The sequence below is a fragment of the Coregonus clupeaformis genome, unplaced genomic scaffold, assembly GCF_020615455.1.
Source record: "Coregonus clupeaformis isolate EN_2021a unplaced genomic scaffold, ASM2061545v1 scaf1195, whole genome shotgun sequence".
Lineage (NCBI taxonomy): Eukaryota > Metazoa > Chordata > Actinopteri > Salmoniformes > Salmonidae > Coregonus > Coregonus clupeaformis.
Genome location: NW_025534649.1, coordinates 75,779 through 98,657, shown reverse-complemented (window position 1 = coordinate 98,657; position 22,879 = coordinate 75,779). Strand labels below are relative to the sequence as shown.

Below are 22,879 nucleotides of genomic sequence, written 5' to 3'. Positions count from 1 at the left end.
CAGTCCCTCTCTTTTGATCTCTCTCTCTCTGCTGCTGTGAGGAGAGGGGTGGGATACTGTATCAACCAAGCCTCCACTTCCTCCCTTATCCCTCTCTCTCGCAATCCCCCTCTCCCTCCCACCTCTCTCTCTCTTCCTATCCCCCGCTCTTCTCTCCTCCTATGATGAGCTGAAGGAGAAGCCCTCAGCCCACCCTCCCCTTGCCATACCCTCCTCCAGCAGCTGTGACTCAGCCAATCAGAGTGTAAGGTGGGGGCAGGGCATAGCTGACCACCATTCCAGTGCAGCACTGCATCCACCGACAGCCAGGCAGCTAGCAGGGAGCAGCTAAGAGAGCTAGCACTGAGACACAGACACTGTGTGTGTGCCTGTGTGTGTGCAACCCAGGCACAGCTTCTTCTTCTTCTTCACTGTTTTACTAGCACTTTTACCTCACAACTGTCTTCAAGGGGGACTAGGGCAGCTCAGGCCTGCTTTTCCTCCTCATTAGGATAAAGAAGGGATCAGTGAAGGACAAGAGATATCGGTCGTTCTCTCCTCCCTTTTTTCTCACCTCCCTCCGTCCGTCCGTCGCTGACGGCCCTCGCATACGTGCAGGCAGGATGATAGCGGCACAGCTTCTTGCATATTACTTCACTGAGCTGAAGGATGACCAGGTTAAGAAGGTGAGTGACTACAACACTTTTACTGTACTCTTCCCTCTAGAATGGGTCAGTTTTGTAAGAGTAGACGCTGCTGACAGCCATGGACACCGGTTGATATCAATATGCCTCTGGGGTGTTTGATGACGCTGGGCGAGGATGGAGCTTTGGGAGGGAAGCCATGATGGACATCTGATTTAATTTTTAATGAGTGGTTAGTCTTGTCTAGAGTAAGCATTGGAACAGGAGTGTGTAGTTTTTAATAAACACACTGTGTGTCCTTGAGATTAGGATGTGCCAGCTGGATGGGCTAGCTGGTGGTGGTCGTGATGCAGTGCATGCTAGCCCCCCTCTCATCGCTAAGGAGTGTTTCCGGGGCGTCTGTTGCCGGGGCGTCTGAAGCAGACAGGTGTCTGTGAGCTAGGGGCTGCTGGGAAGGAAGCCGTGAGCACTTCCTCTCTCCCTCCCCCTCTTCTTCTCTCTCTCTCTCTCTCTGACTCCTCTCTAGGTCTCTCCCTCTCCATCGTCATGGAAACGGTTAAAGTGCCAAACCCCACCTTGCTCTCGCCATCCTCCTCCCCTGACACTAGGCCTGTAATCAAATCAATTCCCTCATGATCCCCGTGGAGAGGAGGGAACACGCCCTTTGGCGATAGACAGATGTTGACCTCAGATCGGAACAGAAACAAGGCACGACATGTAGATGTCAGAAGCATCAGAGCATCTAGTTGTCTCAGGACACACATTATACATTAATACCAAATCCATTGGTTTTGACTTGACCTTTGTGACATCCCCTAGATAGACTCAGTAAAGACAGAGTGGCTCGTGACTGACGGAGTGTGGGATAGGATTTGTGATGTCATACGTGACGTGTAGTGCAGCATGTGCACGTGCCCCTAGTACTGTAGCTAGTAGTTAACCATTACATTCCTGATTAAGACCAGTATGAGGGCTGATTCAGCAAAATATTATTATGAAGTCAATTATTATGACAGTATATTATATTACCACTATACTATACTTATATTACAATGAATTATGATAATATTCAATTATCTTAATGATAAAAAATGTTGATGCTCCAAAATTGTACTAATACTTATCATTGTGATGAAATCAGATGGTCTCTGATAGCGTGCGTTACATAATGTTAGTAGCTTACTACTACTTCATTACTAGCGTCACACACATACTCGTCTCTATGTGAAGGCTGCACAATGCTATTTATATCAGGACAATCATTCTCCAGCTATCGGCTTTACAGCAGTAATATTGTTCAGCTCAGCTCTTCTTTTTGGAGCCCAATAGCGACTGATGAATACTAATGCTACTGTAAGAGATGATATAATAATTTGTGGATCATATCCAATTGTTCCCTCTGGACTGTGTTCCATTGCACTCTGGAATAATATGACAACTTGTAATGTCTGTCTGTCTTCATATTGCTAAGTACCTGCACTCCATCATCGGTTGAGTAATATACAGTATCATTACAATACATAATAGTTAAGGTCAGTAAAAACTCATGACCTTAATCCTTGTATATACTGTATCACAAAGACATATCATCATAACATATTGTATCTATTCTTTCCTGTGGTGGTTTATAGATCGACAAGTACCTTTACTCAATGCGTTTCTCTGACGAGACGCTGCATGACATCAAGTGCCGGTTCCGGCGGGAGCTGGAGAACGGGCTGGGCCGTGACACCAACACCACCGCAACTGTCAAGATGCTGCCCACCTTTGTCAGGGCCATCCCTGATGGATCAGGTAAACAGTAATGTCAATACAGAGTAAACTGCACTTCAATACAATAGTGGTCCTGTGTGGCTCAGTTGGTAAAGGTGGTGGGTTCAATTACCTCAGGGATCACATACTAGGGCTGTCCCCAACAACAAAAAATATTGGTTGACCGAGAGTCATCTGTTCTTTCGACCAATCGATTGGTCAAAATTTTAAAACGTGTATTTTTCCATATATAGACACACCCTATGTTTGAATAAAGTTAACTATATGTAGGCTACTGAGCTTGTCTGATGCTTTAAGTGCTGCGATTAAAAATTAAGACACACAAATTACTAAAGAGGGATCCAGAGATCAATATAGACTAACCAGAAGAAAAAAACCTGTTCCCTACCCGACTCTACTCCTCCCACTGCCTGCTGCTGCTGGCCTTCGCAGATTCTGCCAATAGGCTACACCAGCGGTCTGCAACCTTTTCTATTTGGAGTGCCAAGTTATAGTACCATGTCTACTGATCTGCATGCCAGTTATCCATTTGGAGTGCCTAGTTATCGTACCATTTCTACTGATCTGAATGACAGTTATGATTTTCATATGCACATTTTCGTGGAACAGTTTCATTTCATTTATAATAAAGTCTTCATATCTCAAAATCAATGTAATGTGTTTTTAATCAAAATTCTATCTAAATGAAAATGATACAAATCTAAAAGCAACTTCTATTGCATATGTAAAAATAGCCTACATAAAACCAACAAATAAAAACATTACAGCTTGCAGGTAGAACATATCCTGATAAATTACTTTGAGAAGCTCCACAGTGATGGTGAGTTAAGACAATCAGAAATAGTATCAGATCCCCAAATGGGCACATTTATAGGCCTACATTTGCGCACAGGACAGGTAGCCTAGGCCTACTTCTATGCATAATCAGGTGCGTGTCCTTACTTAAGATTGACAGGAGCGCGCCAAACAAAAGTCAATGAATAAATTGACAACTCGTAAATGGAATGAAATAAACCAATACTTTTTTCTCACAAGTGTAGCCTAGGTTGTGTGCTCTGCAAACAACGTGCCCACTCCTACAATGACAACAGTAAGACTGTAATAATAATATATTGAATGTATTAACTGAAATAACTTTAACCAAACAAATATTGTAGATTATAAAAGATGGGAATTAACAGTAAATGTACTACTGGTGATACTAGTGTACCATCCCCGCGGCCTCCGCAATGGATTAGTCAATCAGACATGTGTCTTGTGTGCCATAAATTATTTGTATATATTTGCCACTGCTCGACTAAAGAAATCTTGGTCGACCAACAGCCTATCAACCAAACAATCGACCAGTCAACTAAATTGGGTCAGCCCTATCACATACATATAATAGAAATGTATGCACTCACTGTACTGTAAGTCCCTTTGGATAAAAGCATCTGCTAACTGGCATGTTATATATTAAAGATGCGTTATAAAGGTTTTGTATAATTTCAGCTAGTAGTTTTGAAAGTAGTGCACACGAGCCAAAACGGGTCCCCGAAAATTGTGCACAATTGTGTGTAACATCATTCATTTCGTATGATATGTTACGTCCTGCAAAAAAGTATTATTATAATAATTTTCCTGTAATTCGGATGATATATTACGAATTCAAATTCGTACAATATTTTTTACAAATTTGAAAGTGCTTAATATCCTGTTCAATCTCTTGAATACAGTACAGCAATATATACATTGGAAATAACCCACACTGATGATGTTAGTTGCCTCTGAATAACAAAAAAACATATACATTCATATTCATAGGATAATGGCATGCATCCCATTTGGACCTGCAGCTTGCACAGTCAAAGCACCAAACTACCACTGTTGGACCTTTAACTCTACATAGAATATAGTGTTTATACTGTAAGCACTTTAAAGGACACTACACTCCCAGCTTTATCTGTCCTGCAAAAATGTGCTGAGGTGTTTTAAATGGCCAGGGCCATTCTGTGACATTAGGCTTTTTGTGTGTACTGTGTGTACTGTGTATTTGAACTTGGCAGGTCATATGGCCACCCAGCGCCATTGTTGTGAGCCCAGGAGCAGAACAGTGCTCTCTGTGGCCACTAGAGTGTCTATGGGCTGTTAGTATGATTAGCTGTGCTATAGCAATGCATGATAATATTTAACATATCACACCCAGCTGCATCGCTGATCATTCAACTGCTAGATATAGAGCTCATGCGAAATAATGCAGGGGTCCACCATTTGGTTACTTGGTTTTATTGGGGACAGTGGAGTTATTTTTTCAGTTTATAGTATATAAATGTATATGTTGTAGTTTAAAGTTACAGGTAAGATTTATAGTTTAAGACATGAAAACAGAGGAGATGAGTTCACTGTTTGTTTCCTTGTTTGTTTACTGCTGATTGCCTTTCAACATCAGTTAAAATGCCCAGCCCTTGTAAATAAATAACTACAGTATTGGGTTACATTAACAAATGTAATGTTGAATGTCAACAGGCAATCTTCCCAGCATAAAGTTATTACTTTGGAGAACGGGAGGGGAAATGCTAAATGTAAAATGGAGCCTGATAGTAAAATGTCAGAAAGCTATTTTGAACTTGCTGATAGTAGAGGCCACTGCTGATAGTAGAGGCCATTGTCAAGAGGTTTACTCCAAACATCCGACCTATGCATAGTTCAGGGTGGCCTATCTTTGTTTGTAAACAGAGCGGCCTGCGGACAGTAAATGCCAAGGCCCAACAAGGCTAGCCTTGCAGAGGGGTCGTATCATAAAGCCAGCCTGCCGTGGGCAGTTCCCTGTCATCTCGCATGTTATAAATAGCCATCGTTTTCAGCCACTGGACATGAGGGGGTCCAGGAAGGGGGATTCAGTCAAAGTTCAAAGTTGAGGCTATGGTGACAGCTGACAACTGATATGTATCAAGTATGTGAGATGTGTGTAAAAGTATTATTAACAATTGACTTAGTTACATAGGCCAATCACAAGCCATCAACGCCATGATCAACAAGATAGCAACACATGCAATATATTTCCTGTGATGGTATTCTTTACAGAGTAAGGCACAAGGAATATCAACAGTGGAGAACTCTCTTGGCCCTATACAGTAAAGTAAAATCTAGATGGAACAGCAGCACTCTATAACAGTGTTATAACAGAACACTATCTAGTTAGCCTGAGGATAGAATTCTACTTTGCTTTAATGGAAGCTACCAATGGAGTCCTCCTCTAGTCTGTAGGCTATCAGACACACCTCCATCCAATACAGCTCAGTGACATCTCATTCCAGACAGGTCATGGGAACAGACTGTGATAATGCTCTATGTTCAGCGCCAGACAGATGTAGTGTAATTAGATCAGCTCTGTGTCTGGAGTACACAAACAGCTTGGTGCCTGATCTATACGATCGATATAAACAGGCCTTTCTTGACCTTTTGAGGACAGAGTACGATTTTGGCTCCCTTCCTAAAATGACATATAATCCTGACATATAGCACCTGGCAGGCAATCAATTCAGTTCACCTAAAATGAATTTTGTAGATAGTAACATGCTGCTTGAAAGACACTAGAAAATAGGTAATGTTGTTGATGTATTTTAATTTTATTTTTAATCTAACAGAAAAGGGAGATTTCTTAGCTCTGGATCTGGGTGGCTCCAACTTCCGTATCCTGCGCGTGAAGGTGACACAAGACAAGAAGCAGCCGGTTCAGATGGAGAGCCTGGTCTACGAGACCCCTGAGGACATTATCCATGGGAGTGGGACGCAGGTCAACAACACCACAAAACACCACCAAAAAACTAACCAAAACACCCTCAAAAACACAACAAAACACACTCAAACACAACAAAACACCCTCAAAACACCCCAAACACTCCCAGACAGTCGCCTATAGTCTCATTCACTCACATCAGAGGTTCTCCGGGTCAAACAATAAGGATCATTCTGTATAAAAGCAGTCACTCAATATTGTATTGATCTGTTTGTCCTATGAAGTGGGAGTGACATCAAGAAACCCATCATGACACTGTTGACCTCTGTTGACTGTTGAAACCTCCGAGAGAGGGCAGTTGGCAACAGTAACGTGATACCCACAACAATTCTGTCACGAGAGAGATCAATTGTGATTGGTTGATACAAAAAACATTCCATGCTATAACCTATAGGCCTACAGAGTGGTCGTAATAGAGGACTGACTTGAAGAACTGCTGGCCACCATCATGATTCACCAATTCAAACCAGTTTAATTGTTAATTAGGGGTTTGATAAGCCAATAGGGTTGGGTTGCTGCTACTGTTATTATGTGTAATTGTATAACTATGTGCTTCTGTCCCACTCCACTATTCAAGTTATTTTTATGTCTGTAGCTCTTTGACCATGTCGCAGAATGCCTCGGTGACTTCATGGAGAAGCAAAAGATCAAGGATAAAAAACTCCCTGTAGGATTCACATTCTCCTTCCCATGTGCCCAAACCAAACTGGACGAGGTAAGAGGTTCCAACAATGTATGCTTTTATAATGTTTTATTCGAGATGTTGAGAAACCATAATAAATTACATTATAAAATTATTTATATTTTAGTACAAGCCAACTTTTAGGGTTTGAGTTTGCACAGTTATGTTGTAACTGTGGGGGTGGTACCTGCCTGGGGGGACAAAATCCTAATTTTAAAATAGAATGTCCACAAAGCCAACACTAGCCAACACTAGCCAACACTAGCCAACACTAGCTAACACTAGCCAACACTAGCCAACACTAGCTAACACTAGCTAACACTAGCTAACACTAGGTGGTCATAGAATAGACTTATTAAAGAAAGTGCTGTCTGTTACAGGCCGTCTTAGTGACTTGGACAAAGAAGTTCAAAGTGAGTGGTGTAGAAGGCATGGATGTCGTGAAGCTTCTGAACAAGGCCATCAAGAAACGAGGGGTGAGCTTTCTTATTTCTTAACCATAAATTAACTACCACGTATGCCACTAGAAGAGAATTAGAAAACATATTGTATTTGTCAGGACTATGAAGCTGACATCATGGCAGTGGTCAATGACACAACCGGAACGATGATGACCTGTGGGTTCGACGATCAACGATGTGAAGTTGGCATCATCATAGGTGAGGATACACACCATTCAATACATGTATGTTCGCATACGCTCAAAAGGGTTATTGATAAAAGGTGGTAAAAGAACTGTGCAGCATGCCAATGGCAAAGAATGGCCATGGCATTCTAGATTCATGTTCATTCTAAATTCTACACAGAGAGGCATAGCTCTAGTGAAAATTAAGCAAATGTCCATTTTGCTGCACAGTATTATCCTGTGGCTTGCCGTAGTGCTCCAGCCAGGTTATTTACTAGGCTGGGTGTACTTTCAGGTACTGGTACTAATGCCTGCTACATGGAGGAGCTGCGGCACATTGACCTGGTGGAGGGAGACGAGGGCAGGATGTGCATCAACACAGAGTGGGGGGCGTTCGGGGACGACGGGTCCCTGGAGGACCTCCGTACAGAGTTTGACCGGGAGATCGACAGAGGCTCCCTCAACCCTGGGAAACAGCTGTAAGTCAAGACTGCAGGGCATGCATGGTACTCAGGACTGCTAAGTGGAATATGTGTTTATGGTTGTTGCTATAACTGCGTTATAACCTAAAGCTAATCCCAGTGCAATTTGTCAGTTAAACTTCCATTGAATCAGGCACTTTTTGGAGCCTCAAAAGCTTCAACAAATCACCACAAGTGATAAATATGTAGGGCTCCAGGCCAGGGGCTTGCCACCCTCAGCGTCAAGATAAAACAGAAAATATTGTAGACATTGTTCAACCCAAGTGGGTATTTACAAAATCTCCGGGAAGAGTCATGTCACATAACAATAAATCCTCAGAGAACGTAAAGCTGTGTATTTGTTTACAAGCCCTAAAAATCAACTGACATTGTCTCTGTTGTGTCTTTGTCTGGGAAGGTTTGAGAAGATGGCCAGCGGGATGTTCATGGGAGAGCTGGTCCGCCTCATCCTGGTCAAGATGGCCAAGGAGGGCCTGCTGTTCGAGGGTCGGATAACCCCCGAGCTTCTGACGAAAGGGAAGATCGAAACTAAGCATGTTTCAGCCATTGAGAAGTAAGAGGTCAACGATGGACAGTTTCTTCCAAGGAAAATATACACAACTCCATTGTTTCTGTGGACTATATGACCTCCATTACATACAATGAAAAGTTATTTGAGGCTAAGTGAGCTGTAGAGCTCAAGCACTACCTAAATGCAAGCCATTGACCTCTCTCTCCCCATGACAGGAGCAAGGAAGGCCTGACCAAATGCAAGGAGATCCTAACGAGGCTTGGGGTGGAGCCTTCTCAAGAGGACTGTGTTGCCGTGCAACACGTGTGCACCATCGTATCCTTCCGCTCTGCGAACCTCATCGCAGCTACACTGGGAGGTATCCTTACACGCCTGAAGGACAACAAGGGAGTCGCCCGCCTGCGCACCACTGTGGGAATTGATGGGTCGATGTACAAGATGCACCCTCAGTGAGTGATCAATCCTACTGGAGGTAGATAGGACCTCCTCTGTGCAAGAACACAATAAGAAAACAAGAGGGAATTTCAAAATAGCCACAGGTGTTAAAGAATATGCTGGTCTCTACCACAAGTGATGATGCAATAACTTATCAAGATTTAAATTTCTCTGAGAAGTACTAGACTTCGATACAGAAATCCAAACCCAGCTTGTTATCTCTTCCATCCATCCACCCCTCTCATCTCTCTGCAGATATGCCCGGCGTCTCCACAAGACGGTGCGGCGTTTGGTGCCCGACTCTGACGTCCGTTTCCTGCTGTCCGAGAGCGGAAGTGCCAAGGGTGCTGCCATGGTGACGGCGGTGGCGTACCGTCTGGCCGACCAGACGCGCCAGATCGCCCAGACACTGGCCGAGTTCCGTCTGAGCAAAGCCCAGCTGCTGGAGGTGAAGAAGAGGATGAGGACGGAGATCGAGAATGGCCTGGGGAAGAAGACACACGACTCGGCCACCGTCAAGATGCTGCCCACCTACGTGCGCAGCACGCCTGACGGAACAGGTGACCAACAGGAGGGGGTTGTGGAAAGATGGATGGATGGATAGCAGGAAGGATGGAAGGAGGGAAGGAGGGAAGGAGGAATTAATATATCTTCTCACCACTATTCAGAGTTGGGGGGGAATCAGTTCCATCTGAATTGTAGTCGATTCAGGAATTAAATTACACTTCCATAGAGGAATTCCTTGTTCAACTGTTTGGGAATAAAATGGGACTGACCCCCTGAAAGTTTAAAAGCTTCAGTGCTTTGATAATTGGTCTACTTTTTGTATAATCCTTGGGCATTTGCATGTTAGAATCCCTTCATTTTTTTTTACTGAATTGTCACCCAGTATCCCTGCCTAATCTGAACAGCAAACAGATTAAGGTCACATACCTCAAGCAATTCATACAGTTAGAACTATGAAAATCAACATTTGAAGCATGAGAATATCTTATGGAAATATCATTATCATTAGCTAATAAGACTGCTCTCATGTTACAGAAAATGGGGATTTCCTGGCTCTGGATCTGGGAGGGACAAACTTCCGGGTGCTGCTGGTTAAGATCCGTAGTGGGAAAAGGCGTACAGTGGAGATGCACAACAAAATCTACGCCATTCCCATCGAGGTCATGCAGGGCACCGGAGAGGAGGTACAGCAATGGCTGAAATTACTAAATGTCATTATAACACCAAAGCCATTAGAGTCGGTCTCAGTTCATGAACTATGATTCATCCGTTTTCAAATGTCCAAATACGTACTTCAGTAACTTTTACATCCATAAATTGTGTCTGCACTGAAATAAATACAGTCAGCACATCATAAAGCCAATTCATCATTCAATTCATCAATAAATGAATACAGTCAGCGTATGATTAAAGCCGGTTTTCTCTACCGTTTCCTCCAGCTCTTTGACCACATTGTGTACTGCATCTCTGACTTCCTGGACTACATGGGCATGAAGAGCGCCCGTCTGCCTCTGGGCTTCACCTTTTCCTTCCCCTGCCACCAGAAGAGCCTGGATGCGGTGGGTAGTTTATCTGCTGGCTAACACCTACCCTGGACGAGACCCCAAAATAACTCCTGTCCCGCACGATCCCCCAAAAATTGAATCACTCTCACTGACAATTATGATCAACATTCGCATCTCACAGTATATTTCACTGATCGATCTCAGAGTGACAGTCGTGACTGTTATAACTATAACATCTGTGGAGGCACCGAATATCAAGTTAATGTATTAAAGTAATCACAGAGCTGGGACGATGAACCGAAAATTATTTTCACAGACCACTTATCGCATGCCTTTTTCTAATATCGTTAATTACGATAAGTAGCCTATACTAGAGAAATGTGAAGTTTGAAATTAAATACGTTTGCTAATTTGGGTGATTGTTAATGGGACAATTGGTTGCTACAACAATAAATACATTTAAAAAAACAAGTTTAAAGGGTAATAAAAAAAAAACTGTGGTGCACATTGTTATAAACCTATAGTTTTATTTAGCGTTATCGCATCAATTCACGCAATTTATCGTGATATAGATTTTTGGCCATATCGGCCAGTTGCAGTTGATCGTAGCATAACCAAAAAGTGCCTTTTCTGTTTTTCAGGGTATCCTCGTGAACTGGACCAAAGGCTTCAAATGCACAGACTGTGAGGGTGAAGACGTGGTGGAGCTTCTCCGGGAGGGCATCAAGAGGAAAGAGGTGAGAGGAGGGGAGGGTTATGTCACACTACTGTGATAATATGTAACACATCCCCACAATATAACTCCACCACATAGAGTAGAATCAAATAACGATTAGTTACCGGAGTGTAACTCCAGTTCTATGAGTGGAGCGGAGCCCCATAGGGGAGCTCTGCTCCTAGTGGTTTACCCTCTGCCCTAAGGCAGCAACAGCCTGAGACAAAATTATGCACACACCTGCAGCCAATAGGAGCACAGGTGTCCCTATAAGAGGGGATGCCTCCCCTCAATCAGCCTCCCGAGATATTTATCTTCAGCGAGACTAGAGAGGGTCGGCAGGGCCTTAAGTCCTATGGGGCTCCGCTCCACTCATAGAACTGGAGTTACACTCCGGTAACTAATCGTTCTATATCGTGGAGCTCCGCCCCATAGGGGAGCTCTGCTCCTAGTGGTTTAAGGCGGAGCGTAGCGCTCCAAAATGTACTCCCTGCCGAGCCTAACACTTCCCATCGAAACGAAAAGGTCAGGCCTAGCAATGGCTGCAACCAAGTCCCGCAGTACTGCAACTAAAAACCCATACGGGCGTCACAATATACCGCGTCATCGGTTAAAGACCCGCCCCACCTAGTCCAATGGCAATGCCAATGACTAGTGGGCAGATCACCAGAATAGAAGCCATACTAATCTGTACTAGCAGATAGATGTGCCTCAATATCCTGTGAAAACACTACCGACCACTAATGGAATGACACCAAGTGTCACTCTACATTGTGAACGCGGTAGACCGCCTCACTCACTCAATGGAATCCCAGAGATTAGTGGACAGGAACAAAACATGGGTCATACTAAACTGAACAAGCAGATAGATGACCTCACATTCTGTCAATCAACACATGCCTCTACTGTACTGAAGCTGTCAGTCAGGAGTCATGCCACAAAATATGTTTTCTTATCCAAAGCGGACCTGATGGAAACCTTGTCCATAGTCCTGCTTTTTCCTCTCTTCCTAGCTCAAGATCTCCCTTCAGCTATGCTGAGTACAGACCGAGCCAAAGAGTTAGAAAACATATCTGTCAAAAACACGTCTTCCTAACCAAAGCGGACCTGATGGAAACCTGTGTCCACAGTCCTGCTTCTCCTCTCTTTCTTGCTCAAGATCTCCCTTCAGCCACGCTGAGTACAGATCGAGCCAGAGAGTTAGAAGACATATCTAAGAGATAGAAACGGATAAATGGAGACGGCGTCGACCAGGATGCTGCTCTACAGATATCCTCTACCCCTGTTCCTCTGAAAAGGGCAGTAGAAGCCGCTACTCCACGAGTGGTGTGAGCTCTGATACCCTGAGGCAATTGCCGCCCCGCTGCCTCATGAGCTGTCTCAATGCCTTCACAAAGCCAGTGAGACAACCGCTGTTTTGAAAGTGGTCTACCTAGTGCAGCCGCACCGTGACACACAAACAACTGAGGCGATGACCTAATCGCTGCTGTGCGCTCGACGTAACACGCCAAAGCGCGTACCGGGCACAGGCGATTGAGCTTTTCCTCACTCCTCTCTCTATGAGGAGGAGGAGAAAAAGCCCACAGCTCCACGGTCTGTGACCTATATGAACTCTTAATAACCTTCGGCACAAATGCCGGGTTAGGACGTAACACTGCTCTGCTCAGGTCACCATTGATGGCCAGGCAGTCAGGTCTCGTCGAAAGAGCACACAAATCACTGACCCGCTTAGCTGTAGTCAAAGCGAGCAACAGTGCTGTCTTCATAGACAGCATCTTGAGGGGTATTTGATTCAATGGCTCGAACAGCGACTTACATAGCGCTTCGAGTACCAAAGCCAAATCCCACTGAGGAAGCGTGACTCTAGGTGTTGGCCTAAGTCGCCGCGTTCCTAATAGGAAGCGTTTCACTAGAGGGTGGCTAAAGACATTGTCTCTGCCAAACCCCTCATGACAAGCTGAAATCGCTGCTGCAAACACCCTAATAGTGGCAGGCGATTTTTGTTTATCAAACATGAGCTGTAGAAAAGAGAGAATAATCTCCACCTGACAGCTCATGGGGTCTACACCTTGTGTGACACACCATCGTGAAAACACGTTCCATCTACTGGCATACATCTTAGAAGTGGAACTGGCACGTGAACCCTGTATGGTCCTGATCACTGCATCAGATAACCCACGGCGCTCTAGCCTGTCCCTCTCAGCAGCCAGGCCTTCAGTGGTTGGCCGATTATGGGCAATTTCCCTATCGTGCCTCCCGCCTGAGACAACGCGTCCCGTCGATGCGGAATTGGCCAAGGTGGCGCAATCAACATCTGACTCATCTCCGCAAACCAAGGAGCCCCCGGGCGATCGGGCGCTATCAGTATCACTGACAGCCCCCCTGACCTCACCCTGGCTAGCAGTGGGAGAATGCAGGACAGCGGAGGGAATGCATACAGGAGAACTCTCGGCCACGGTTGGTGCGCAAAGGCGTCCCCTTCCCAGTGGCGGTTCGTCCTGTTCCCTCAGAGAGAACCACAGAGGACATTGCGCGTTCACGCGTGACGCGAATAGGTCCACCTCGGCTCTCCCGAATTGTTCCCAAATCTGAAGAACAATGTCCGGATGCAGACACCACTCGTCGTCTCGAGGACCCCCTCTTGACATGAGGTCTGCTCCTACGTTCAAGTAGCCCGGAATGTGTGCTGCTCTCAATGAGCGAAGGTGCTCGTGAGCCCACAGCCACAATTGCTCTGCCGCCCGATGGAGAGCAGGAGACCTGACTCCTCCCTGGCGATTTATGTGAGCTACTGTGGTCCGGTTGTCTGACCAGACCAGCACATCGCGACCCCGAAGGGTAGACGCGAAGTGGGTCAGAACCAGTCGAACCGTTTCCAACTCCAAGAGGTTGATATGACGACCTGATTGAGGCCACACACCTCCTATCGCTTGGGTCTGACATGTCCCTCCCCATCCCGTCAGGGACGCATCCGTGAATACTGGGATGTGAGAGGACACCTTGCCTATCGGGACTCCGTGCGTGAGAACGCGCGGGTTTCTCCAATAGTTCAGATCTGCACTGAGCGAGAGGGGAACCACCACCAACCGATGACGTTGACGCAATGGGTCTAGTCTTAGTTGGGCGAACCATCGCTGCATCCTGCGCATATGCAGGAGTCCCAGCGGAACCACAGAGTGGGCTGACGACATGAGACCCAAAAGTGACATGATCGACAGCGCCGTCACCGTGTGATTCGGACGACACTTCCTCAGGGCTAGCAACAAGGCTACCCTTCGGGGTCCGAAATTCGAGCCCTCATCCTCACAGTGTCTAGCTGTATCCCCAGGTAGACAATCTGATGAGTGGGCCAGGGCGCGCTCTTTTTCCAATTCACAGCAAACCCCAGACTTGTGAGATGCATCACTGTCTGTGTTGTGTGAGTGATCGCCAGCTCTGCTGACGGGGCGAGAACCAGTAGATCGTCCAGGTAGGCTAGTAGCCGTATTCCCTGACGACGCAACGGTTCCAATGCCGCCTCCACACACTTGGAAAATGTGCGAGGTGCCAGGGCGTACCCAAATGGCATCCTCGTGTATTCGTACGCCACCCCTTGAAAGGCGAACCGCAGAAACTTCCTGTGACGCGGCTGAACCGGCACATGAAAGTATGCGTCCTTTAGGTCTATGCTCGTACAAAAGTCCCCTCTCTGGACACATTCCAGCAGACGTTTTGTCGTTAGCATTCGGAAGGGCCGTTTGGTTATGCTCTCGTTGAGAATGCGTAAGTCCAAAATCGGCCTCACTCCCCCCGTCTTTTTGGGCACTAGGAAATAAGGCGAATATAGCCCTTTGTTACTTTGCTCCCGGGGAACTACTGTCACCGCCTCCTTCGCCAAAAGTTCCGTAATCTCTGACATCAGAGCGGCCACTTTGTCTGGCGTTTTCATCACCGTCTCCACCACTCCCCTGAACGGGGGTGGGGTCCGGTGGAATTGGAGAGCATAATCCTTCTGCAACGTCTGTTCTAGCCAGCGTGAGAGGGTGCAGCTTCTTCGCCACTGCCAGCAATGCAGAGAAAGCGGCTGAGCACAAAGCTGTGGTGCATCCAGTAGGAAGGACCTGTATTCCTCTATGGCCCTTACCGCCACTGTTCCCCAACATTGAAGTGGTGGAACAGCCCAAGGTGGGCCTCCCGTGAAAGGGAGAGGAACCATCAATGCGTTCTGAGAGAGAGAGAGGAGCAGGGACGTCGGTTAAACTCGTAACCGTCGTATTCCTGCCCTCCTTGAACGCATCGCGGGTCTGAATTGCGCTGACCGAGGTCACAGCCTGCGGCAGGGCACCATCCCCAGCAAGCGATTGCGTCATCTTAGGTGACTGCAATTCGCTGTCAGAGCCCTTCACTACAGTACTCCTAGAAGTCTGTAGTATGAGGTCTCTATGAGGTAAAACAAGGCGGCGCCTTGATACCTTCTTAACTTTCACCTTCTGTGTGTGTTCAACTCTGCACCCCTGGTGGGTTGATTCACACTCAGTGTGGTGAGTATTAGCTCGTTCTGTCAGGGGAGCCGATACGTTGGTTATACCCATAACCCTAGTAATCCGGCCCTCCGTGAACGTAGCATGGGTCTGAATCGCATTAACCGAGACCTTGGTCTGCGATAATGCGCCGTCCCCAGATAGCTGCTGTGTTACAATGCCTGGGGGCGCCGATACTCTGGACACCTTCGTGACCGCGGTAATCGGGCCCTCCGTGAACGCAGCATGGGTCTGGCTCGTACTAGCAGAGACCTTAGTCTGTGCTAGTGCGCCATCCCCAAATAGCGGTTGCGTCCTCATGTCAGAATCTGACAGAGACTGCTGCCTGCTATGTAAAGCACTTCTTATACGTGAAGTGTGATGTGACGACCTGATTGAGGTCTTATGGATACCTACTCTAAGTGCCTGTTCAGCAACGCACCCTCGGTGGGCTGAACGGCTCTTAGAGTGGTAAGGAAGAGAGGGTGAGATTTGAACGCTCTCGGACGTATTATGGAAAAGAGGCTATTTTTTGACAAAGTCAGGTGGAGCCAACTCTTTATTAAACACATCAACAAAGGCATTTACATCATCACCCATCCCTTCAACCGAAGGGTGGGGGGGAACAGTGGGCACGTTCGACACCATCGACGCGTCCTCCATCCACTCCCCCGCGTCCCGTCACGTATGCCTCCTTTTGCCTCCCTTGGAGGGCCAGGTCGGCGTCCTCGTCACCTCCCTCGCCGGCTGTAGTGGGGCTACTGTAGCTGCTGGAAGGGCGGGGCCCGTTCCCTTGCTGCTCGCTGCCGCCGGATGACGCCGATTACGCCGCCTCGCTGTAGACCCCGGTCTACTTTGAGGGGCGGAGGTAGATGGTCTCTGGGACGGAGCGGGGCCGAGTCGTCCTGCCAACGGCAGGTGCTTGGCCAGCTGTTTCTTCTCCTCCTCCAGTTTGGAAAAACGCTCCGTCGCCTCCTTGACTGCGACCCCAAAGAGGCCGTCGTCAGAGAGGGGGCGTTCAAGAGAGACGTCCTGTCTGCCTCTTTCATGGAAGTCAATGACAACCAGAGGTGTCGCTCCCCGACCACCGAAGTGGCCATGGACCTCCCCGCGCAGACTGCGGACGCCTGTGTTAGGTGGAGTATGGCGCCAGAAATTCTGGACGCCTCCTCCACCTCCTCCGGTGCCAGCTCTGTCTTGCCCGTGGTTAAACGGGACAGGGCGGCCGCCAAGAGGGCAATGTTATTAGCTGCTGCTACAGCTTGGGCTCCCAACCCAAAGGACTTCTCTAACAGCGACGCTGTGAGTCGGTCCTTCTGGGATGGCAATGTGGCCTTCTTGGAAGAGGGCCAAGGGCTCGAACCCGGTACAAGATACGCCGCCATGGCGCTCTCTAACCTGGGGATTCCCTTGCCCTGGAACCTTCCTTCCACTCTCGTGAATGGGAGGTACGCTTTCACTGGCGAACGCGCCGCTAAAGGTGCCTCCCACGAGCCCTCAACGTACCTGGCCAAAGAAGGCATGGCAGGAGCCACTGGCTCTGCCGCCTTCCTCGGCCTGGAATAAGGACCGCCCTCCATCATATCAACCTCCGGTGCGGAGGGAAGAGGGGGCAGCCTTATCTCCAGACGTTGCGCAGCTCTCTCAATGAGACCCGGAAAATCCGCTCTCAGAGAGGCTGCAGCGAAAGACAGAGCTTCTGATCTCTCAGAGCTCGTGTCCCCTTCGCTATAGGGACTACAAGCCCTCTCGCTTTCCAAGGGAAAGGGGGGCTTGAAAATATGAGGGATGGGGTCTGACTGTTCCATCGGAACGCCAGACTCCTCCTCAAAATCCCTATCCTCCCCCGAGTCTGCGCCGTCGGACGACGCCTCTGAAGCAGAGGCTAGTATCGACAGCACGTCCTCAAGGGGGATGTCCTCCCTGAAAACGCCCAACGCTGCTTCCTCTCCTTTAAAGAAAGGAGGGCGCAGGAGGCGCAATTCGGGGGACTGCAGACGCCTTCCTTGGCATGCTGGGATCCCAAACACACGAAACACAGGTCGTGGTGGTCACCGGCCGCCATAGAAGTGCATCTGCACTGAGCTCTGAAAATAGCTTTTGGGGGTGGGAAATCTCCCGGTGTGCTCATTTAGACGACGTTGATGACTGGAATATCAACGGCGTTTTCGTCCTGAGTCTTCGTGCTTCGTCTCTTCTTGGCTCTTCAGTCTAGTCATCCAGTCGCTGAAGATAAAGGGAGGCTGATTGAGGGGAGGCATCCCCTCTTATAGGGACACCTGTGCTCCTATTGGCTGCAGGTGTGTGCATAATTTTGTCTCAGGCTGTTGCTGCCTTAGGGCAGAGGGTAAACCACTAGGAGCAGAGCTCCCCTATGGGGCGGAGCTCCACGATATAGAACTGGTGTGGAACCAGTGTTGCCAACTATTTTTCAGTGAGAATCACTATTGGCTCATTGATTTGACGCTAGAAGTTGCTGGATGACGTTTTGCTGTTGCCCTGCACGGCTGCGGTCCCCGACATAGCGTTTTTTTTGTGCACCATTGCAGTGACTTATGTTGCACAGACAGCTTCTCCAACTGTTTGCGGCAGAAAAGTTTGCCTGGGAAAAGTCGCTAACTGTTATCAAATCCATAGAAACCCTTGGTGGCAAAACTCCCCAAAGCAGCCTGAAAAGTAGCTGAATTTGTTGCTAGGCTCTTTTATCAATAAAAGTCGCTGGAGGGGTCTGAAAACTCGCTAAATATTGCAACAAAATCGCTAAATTGGTAATACTGTGTGAAACTGTCATTACACTCATGCACCATAACTGAACTGCCACTACACTGTCTCAGTCACCATCAACATTCACAGCCCACGTTAACAGTTTCTCATTCATAACACCATTTATGTAACAATAAATCACTCTATGCGGTTGGAAATACTGATACCATCCCAAGTAACAATGTATCAATTTATTCAACAATGCAAAATGCCAAACCACAATATTAAAAAAACAATAGCATATCATGCTACGTTACCATTAGTAGAATATGCTAGTAGCATATGCTATGTCTCCATTGGCAACTTTCAGCCTTGCTGCAGTAACTCAATTATACTCAATGTGCTTCAGTCATTCTGGACTTGTTGTTCTGAGGGGTTCTCAGCCCAAATCACACACCAACATGTTTCTCAGTATCTTTTTATAAATGTCACCCTTTTAGATGGAGGATGGAGTAAGTATTAGTTGAATGTCAATGAGCAAATTGATTCTGAAAAAACCCAAAACAGGTAAAACAGAGCCGCAATGCTAGTCTCGAAAACCCGTCCCTAGGCAACACAGTGACTGGAGCCTGGTTTCAATTATGGACTCTACGTCACTGCCAGCGTCACTACTTTATCTGCTTGTATAAAATACAAAATATTGGCTCGCAAGTGGCTAGTTTGCATCAACTACCTTAACTAAAACCACTGCAAAGGTTTTGCCTGCACGCTTTGGTTTTTAATCGCGACTTTCTGGCACCTCGTGATTTGTGGGAGAGACCAGATTATTTATTTTTTTATCGATGTAGGCAGTGACGTAGTTCATCTATGACATAAGAGCCCATTATTGTAACCAGACCCTAGTCACTGTGTTGCCTATGGTTGGATTTTAGAGACTACTGCAATGCAGAGGTGTGGAAATTGTTAAAATAGCATGCCATTATTAACATCATGAGAAAATTGTAATAAACAAGAATGCAAAAATGACTATAAATCTTTACAGGCAAAGTATAAGGCAAATTAACTTGAGTGTTTGTTGTGACCATTTTTGTGATCTAATATTTATAGCAACAACCAAAAAAATCAGGATCTTTACAAATGGGAATGGGAATATTATATCTCTTTGTCAATTGTGTGTGTGTGTGCCTGTCTGTCTCCTGTCTCCTGTCTGAGCTTCTGCATAATAATGAGTGTGTGGAGGGTCAGTGAGTTGCATTGTTCTTGGAGTGCTATTTGAAAGGGGGGGTAGTTCATTCATTGAGAAACAACCATTTGTACACACCAACACTCACACTGAAAATAATATTTGAAATGTACTCAATAAACTTACAGCTTGTGTATTGATGTTTTCTGCTTTATGACATGATGCATGACCTTCTATGGAGGTTAGTTTTTTGGTTGTGACAGTACATTAAGGTGACGAATGTCAATACTATTTAAAGCATTGTGTGAAGCAGAAAATGTACAGTTCAACTCACTCAAATGTACTGTTCAACTCATAATGTTGTTTGTGTGTATGTCTAGGAGTTTGACCTGGATGTGGTAGCTGTGGTGAACGACACTGTTGGAACAATGATGACATGTGCATATGAAGAGCCCAACTGTGAGGTTGGACTTATTGCAGGTATACAGGCCACTACTTAATTTCATCAACACTTACAGTACAACATTGTTTTTCTATCAAATGCTAAATAAGTTGATGAAATTGGATACAAATCTAATGGCTAAAACATTTACACCAAATTGTATATAATTTACTGTAATGTACATTGTAATAAGTAGTATATCCGCATGATATATAATACTGTACAGATTTATAGATGCAGAGATTTCAAAATGGCTGCCTAAGTCCTGGGATGTCACGTGCATTCTAACAGGGACGGGCAGTAACGCTTGTTACATGGAGGAGATGAGGAATATAGAGACGGTGGAGGGGAACGAGGGACGCATGTGCGTCAACATGGAGTGGGGCGCATTCGGGGACAATGGGTGCCTGGATGATATCAGGACGCAGTATGACCGCGCCGTGGACGAGAACTCACTCAACGAGGGCAAACAGAGGTGACGATTGAACAGCCAAACTAGTAAATGGCTCTCTGGGCACAGGATAGGTTGGAATTCGTTTTTTGGGTTGTTGTTTTTTTGGCCTAAGTGTTTTGTTAATGTCCAGAGTATGCATCTGTACTTTATCGTATTTGAACCAGAATCCTTTATTGACACTAAAATACTTTAATGTTATCCATAATAAAATGGTGCTTGGTTTGATTGTTGATATGTTAGACTAGGACTCATCAATGGACTACTATGCTCCCTGAGGAGAGATGGGCCTAAGTAAATAACGAAGTTATATGCCTCAAATGTGGGGGTTTTCCACTCCATGTCTCAGGTATGAGAAGATGTGCAGTGGCATGTACCTGGGAGAAATTGTGAGGAACATCCTGATTGACCTGACCAAGCGCGGCTTCCTGTTCCGTGGAAAGATCTCTGAGACGCTGAAGACCAGAGGCATCTTTGAGACCAAGTTCCTGTCCCAGATAGAGAGGTAGGGAACTTGTGATTAAACAGCAAAAATCTCTCGCTGTACTTAGATTTGACCCTATTAACTAAGGATATGTGCCTGGGGATGTACATAACCATCCTGTTGTAATTTGGGATGTACAGAGATTATCTATACTGTTGAGAACCAACACTTCATACAATTACAAATTGTTCACAACAATGGCATCTACATTGTTACAAACAAATAAGAATATGATACAGACACCTTTATGAGACTGTAACCAATATTTGGCCTACCTGTATGCAGAAGTTACTATTCAGTATCCAGTGACCCAATGGCTCTTGATTGACCTTTAACCCTTTCTTTCCCCAGCGATCGCCTGGCCTTACTGCAGGTCAGGGCCATCCTACAGCAGCTGGGTCTGGACAGCACGTGTGACGACAGTATCATCGTCAAGGAGGTGTGCAGCACCGTTTCCCGACGCGCGGCTCAGATCTGCGGAGCCGGAATGGCCGGCGTGGTGGACAAGATTCGCGAGAACAGAGGGCTGGACCACCTGGACGTCACTGTGGGGGTGGACGGAACACTCTACAAACTGCACCCACAGTGAGTAATGGAGGGATAGAGAGAGGGAAGGAGAGGGGAAAAAGGAGAGCCAGTGTTAGGTCATAGCAAACTATGAGAGACAATTATCCTTATACTCGTCTGACTATGTGTGCCTGTCTCCCTGTCTCTCCAGCTTTTCCCGGATCTTCCACCAGACAGTGAAGGAGCTTGCCCCCAAGTGTAATGTCAACTTCCTGTTGTCGGAGGATGGGAGCGGCAAGGGTGCAGCCCTCATCACAGCCGTGGGCTGTCGCCAGAGAGCGCAAGAGGCACAGCAAGTGTAATGAGCCGCCCCTCCCGTCGCCCTGACAACACCCTGCTGCTCCAACTTTTTTTCCACCCATCGCACAGCCCCACCCTCCATCTCCCCATAGCCCCGACCCGGAAGCCGTGACTCCACCTCTGCCCCGCCTGGCCACTCTCACAGCCAGAGACATGTCCGCATGCATAGGGAATTAAAAATACTAGAATATTTCACCTTTATTTATTTATACTGCACCAGAAGGGTTTATCATTTAAATGTTTGTACATTTTCCTCAATAGCTTGTTGTTTAAAGTATCAGATAAATATAATCTCCTTCGGCGTGCAATATTTGTGTTTTGCCAAAAAAAATCCCAGAAGTCACAAGTAGGATTTTGCACAAAACAAAAAGTTCTCTGTACTTTCTACTGGATATGCGAGTTACAAGAGTAGTAGTATTTTGGTGGAACTCTCAATTGAACCAGTGAATATTTAATCCAATGAATGATACAACAACTCCTTTATAGTGATTACACTCTTTAGATATATTTTCCAAAAAGGCCTCACTGCTTATAGGGTGGAACGTAAGAGTCTCGGCTGTAAAAAGTTATAATTTTACGCACCACCTACATACTATTTTCACACCATGTACTAGTCTACTACTAATCATTTTTGGTGTAAATGTATGTCAAAAGTAACTCACATAATAAAGTATTCCGCCTTCACCTAACCACTTTTTCTGAGGAGCTTGGAGAGCTGAATGACCCCCCCCCCCCAGTTGAAGTGTTATACCTTGTTGCTACATAAATGTGAATTACTACTATACTTTAGGTGTTTAATCCCACCTATACACGCATTGTGTGCACAAATAATAAATGTTAATTGGGCCCCAAGACAACAGTGGCTACTCCAAGCGCTTCTGTGTGTACTTGTGGCTGAATGTCTCTGTGAGTCCTACTGTAACATGACCTGTAGCTTTACATGTCCAAAGCTGTATGGAGACTGCATGTGTTATTCTGAGACAAATGGAGGGTACTGGATCCTTTTATTTTATATATCAAAATAGATTTGTGTTTCAAACTGTGACAAGTGAATTCATTAAATTATATTTTGTTGTGCAGTAAATACTGTGGAGATGTCTCTTTATTAGAATTTC

General features: G+C 46.2%; 1 protein-coding gene across 2 annotated transcripts; it reads left to right on the top strand.

The window, feature by feature from the left end:
• Window positions 1–271: 271 nt before the first annotated feature.
• On the top strand, window positions 272–22,848 carry LOC123486411 (hexokinase-1-like). Of its 2 annotated transcripts, XM_045217719.1 has the most exons (19): window positions 272–665; window positions 2,255–2,417; window positions 6,023–6,171; window positions 6,770–6,889; window positions 7,237–7,332; window positions 7,416–7,515; window positions 7,777–7,960; window positions 8,361–8,516; window positions 8,690–8,923; window positions 9,165–9,469; window positions 9,951–10,099; window positions 10,355–10,474; window positions 11,062–11,157; window positions 18,838–18,849; window positions 19,901–20,000; window positions 20,254–20,437; window positions 20,763–20,918; window positions 21,249–21,482; window positions 21,616–22,848. In XM_045217719.1, exons 1-19 carry the CDS (start codon window positions 603–605, stop codon window positions 21,764–21,766), a joined length of 2,772 nt encoding a protein of 923 aa, XP_045073654.1. In that variant the 5' UTR covers window positions 272–602; the 3' UTR covers window positions 21,767–22,848. The 2 variants fall into 2 exon arrangements, with proteins under 2 accessions (XP_045073654.1, XP_045073655.1); XM_045217720.1 differs by lacking the exon at window positions 18,838–18,849 and having other exon boundaries at window positions 273–665.
• Window positions 22,849–22,879: the final 31 nt, after the last annotated feature.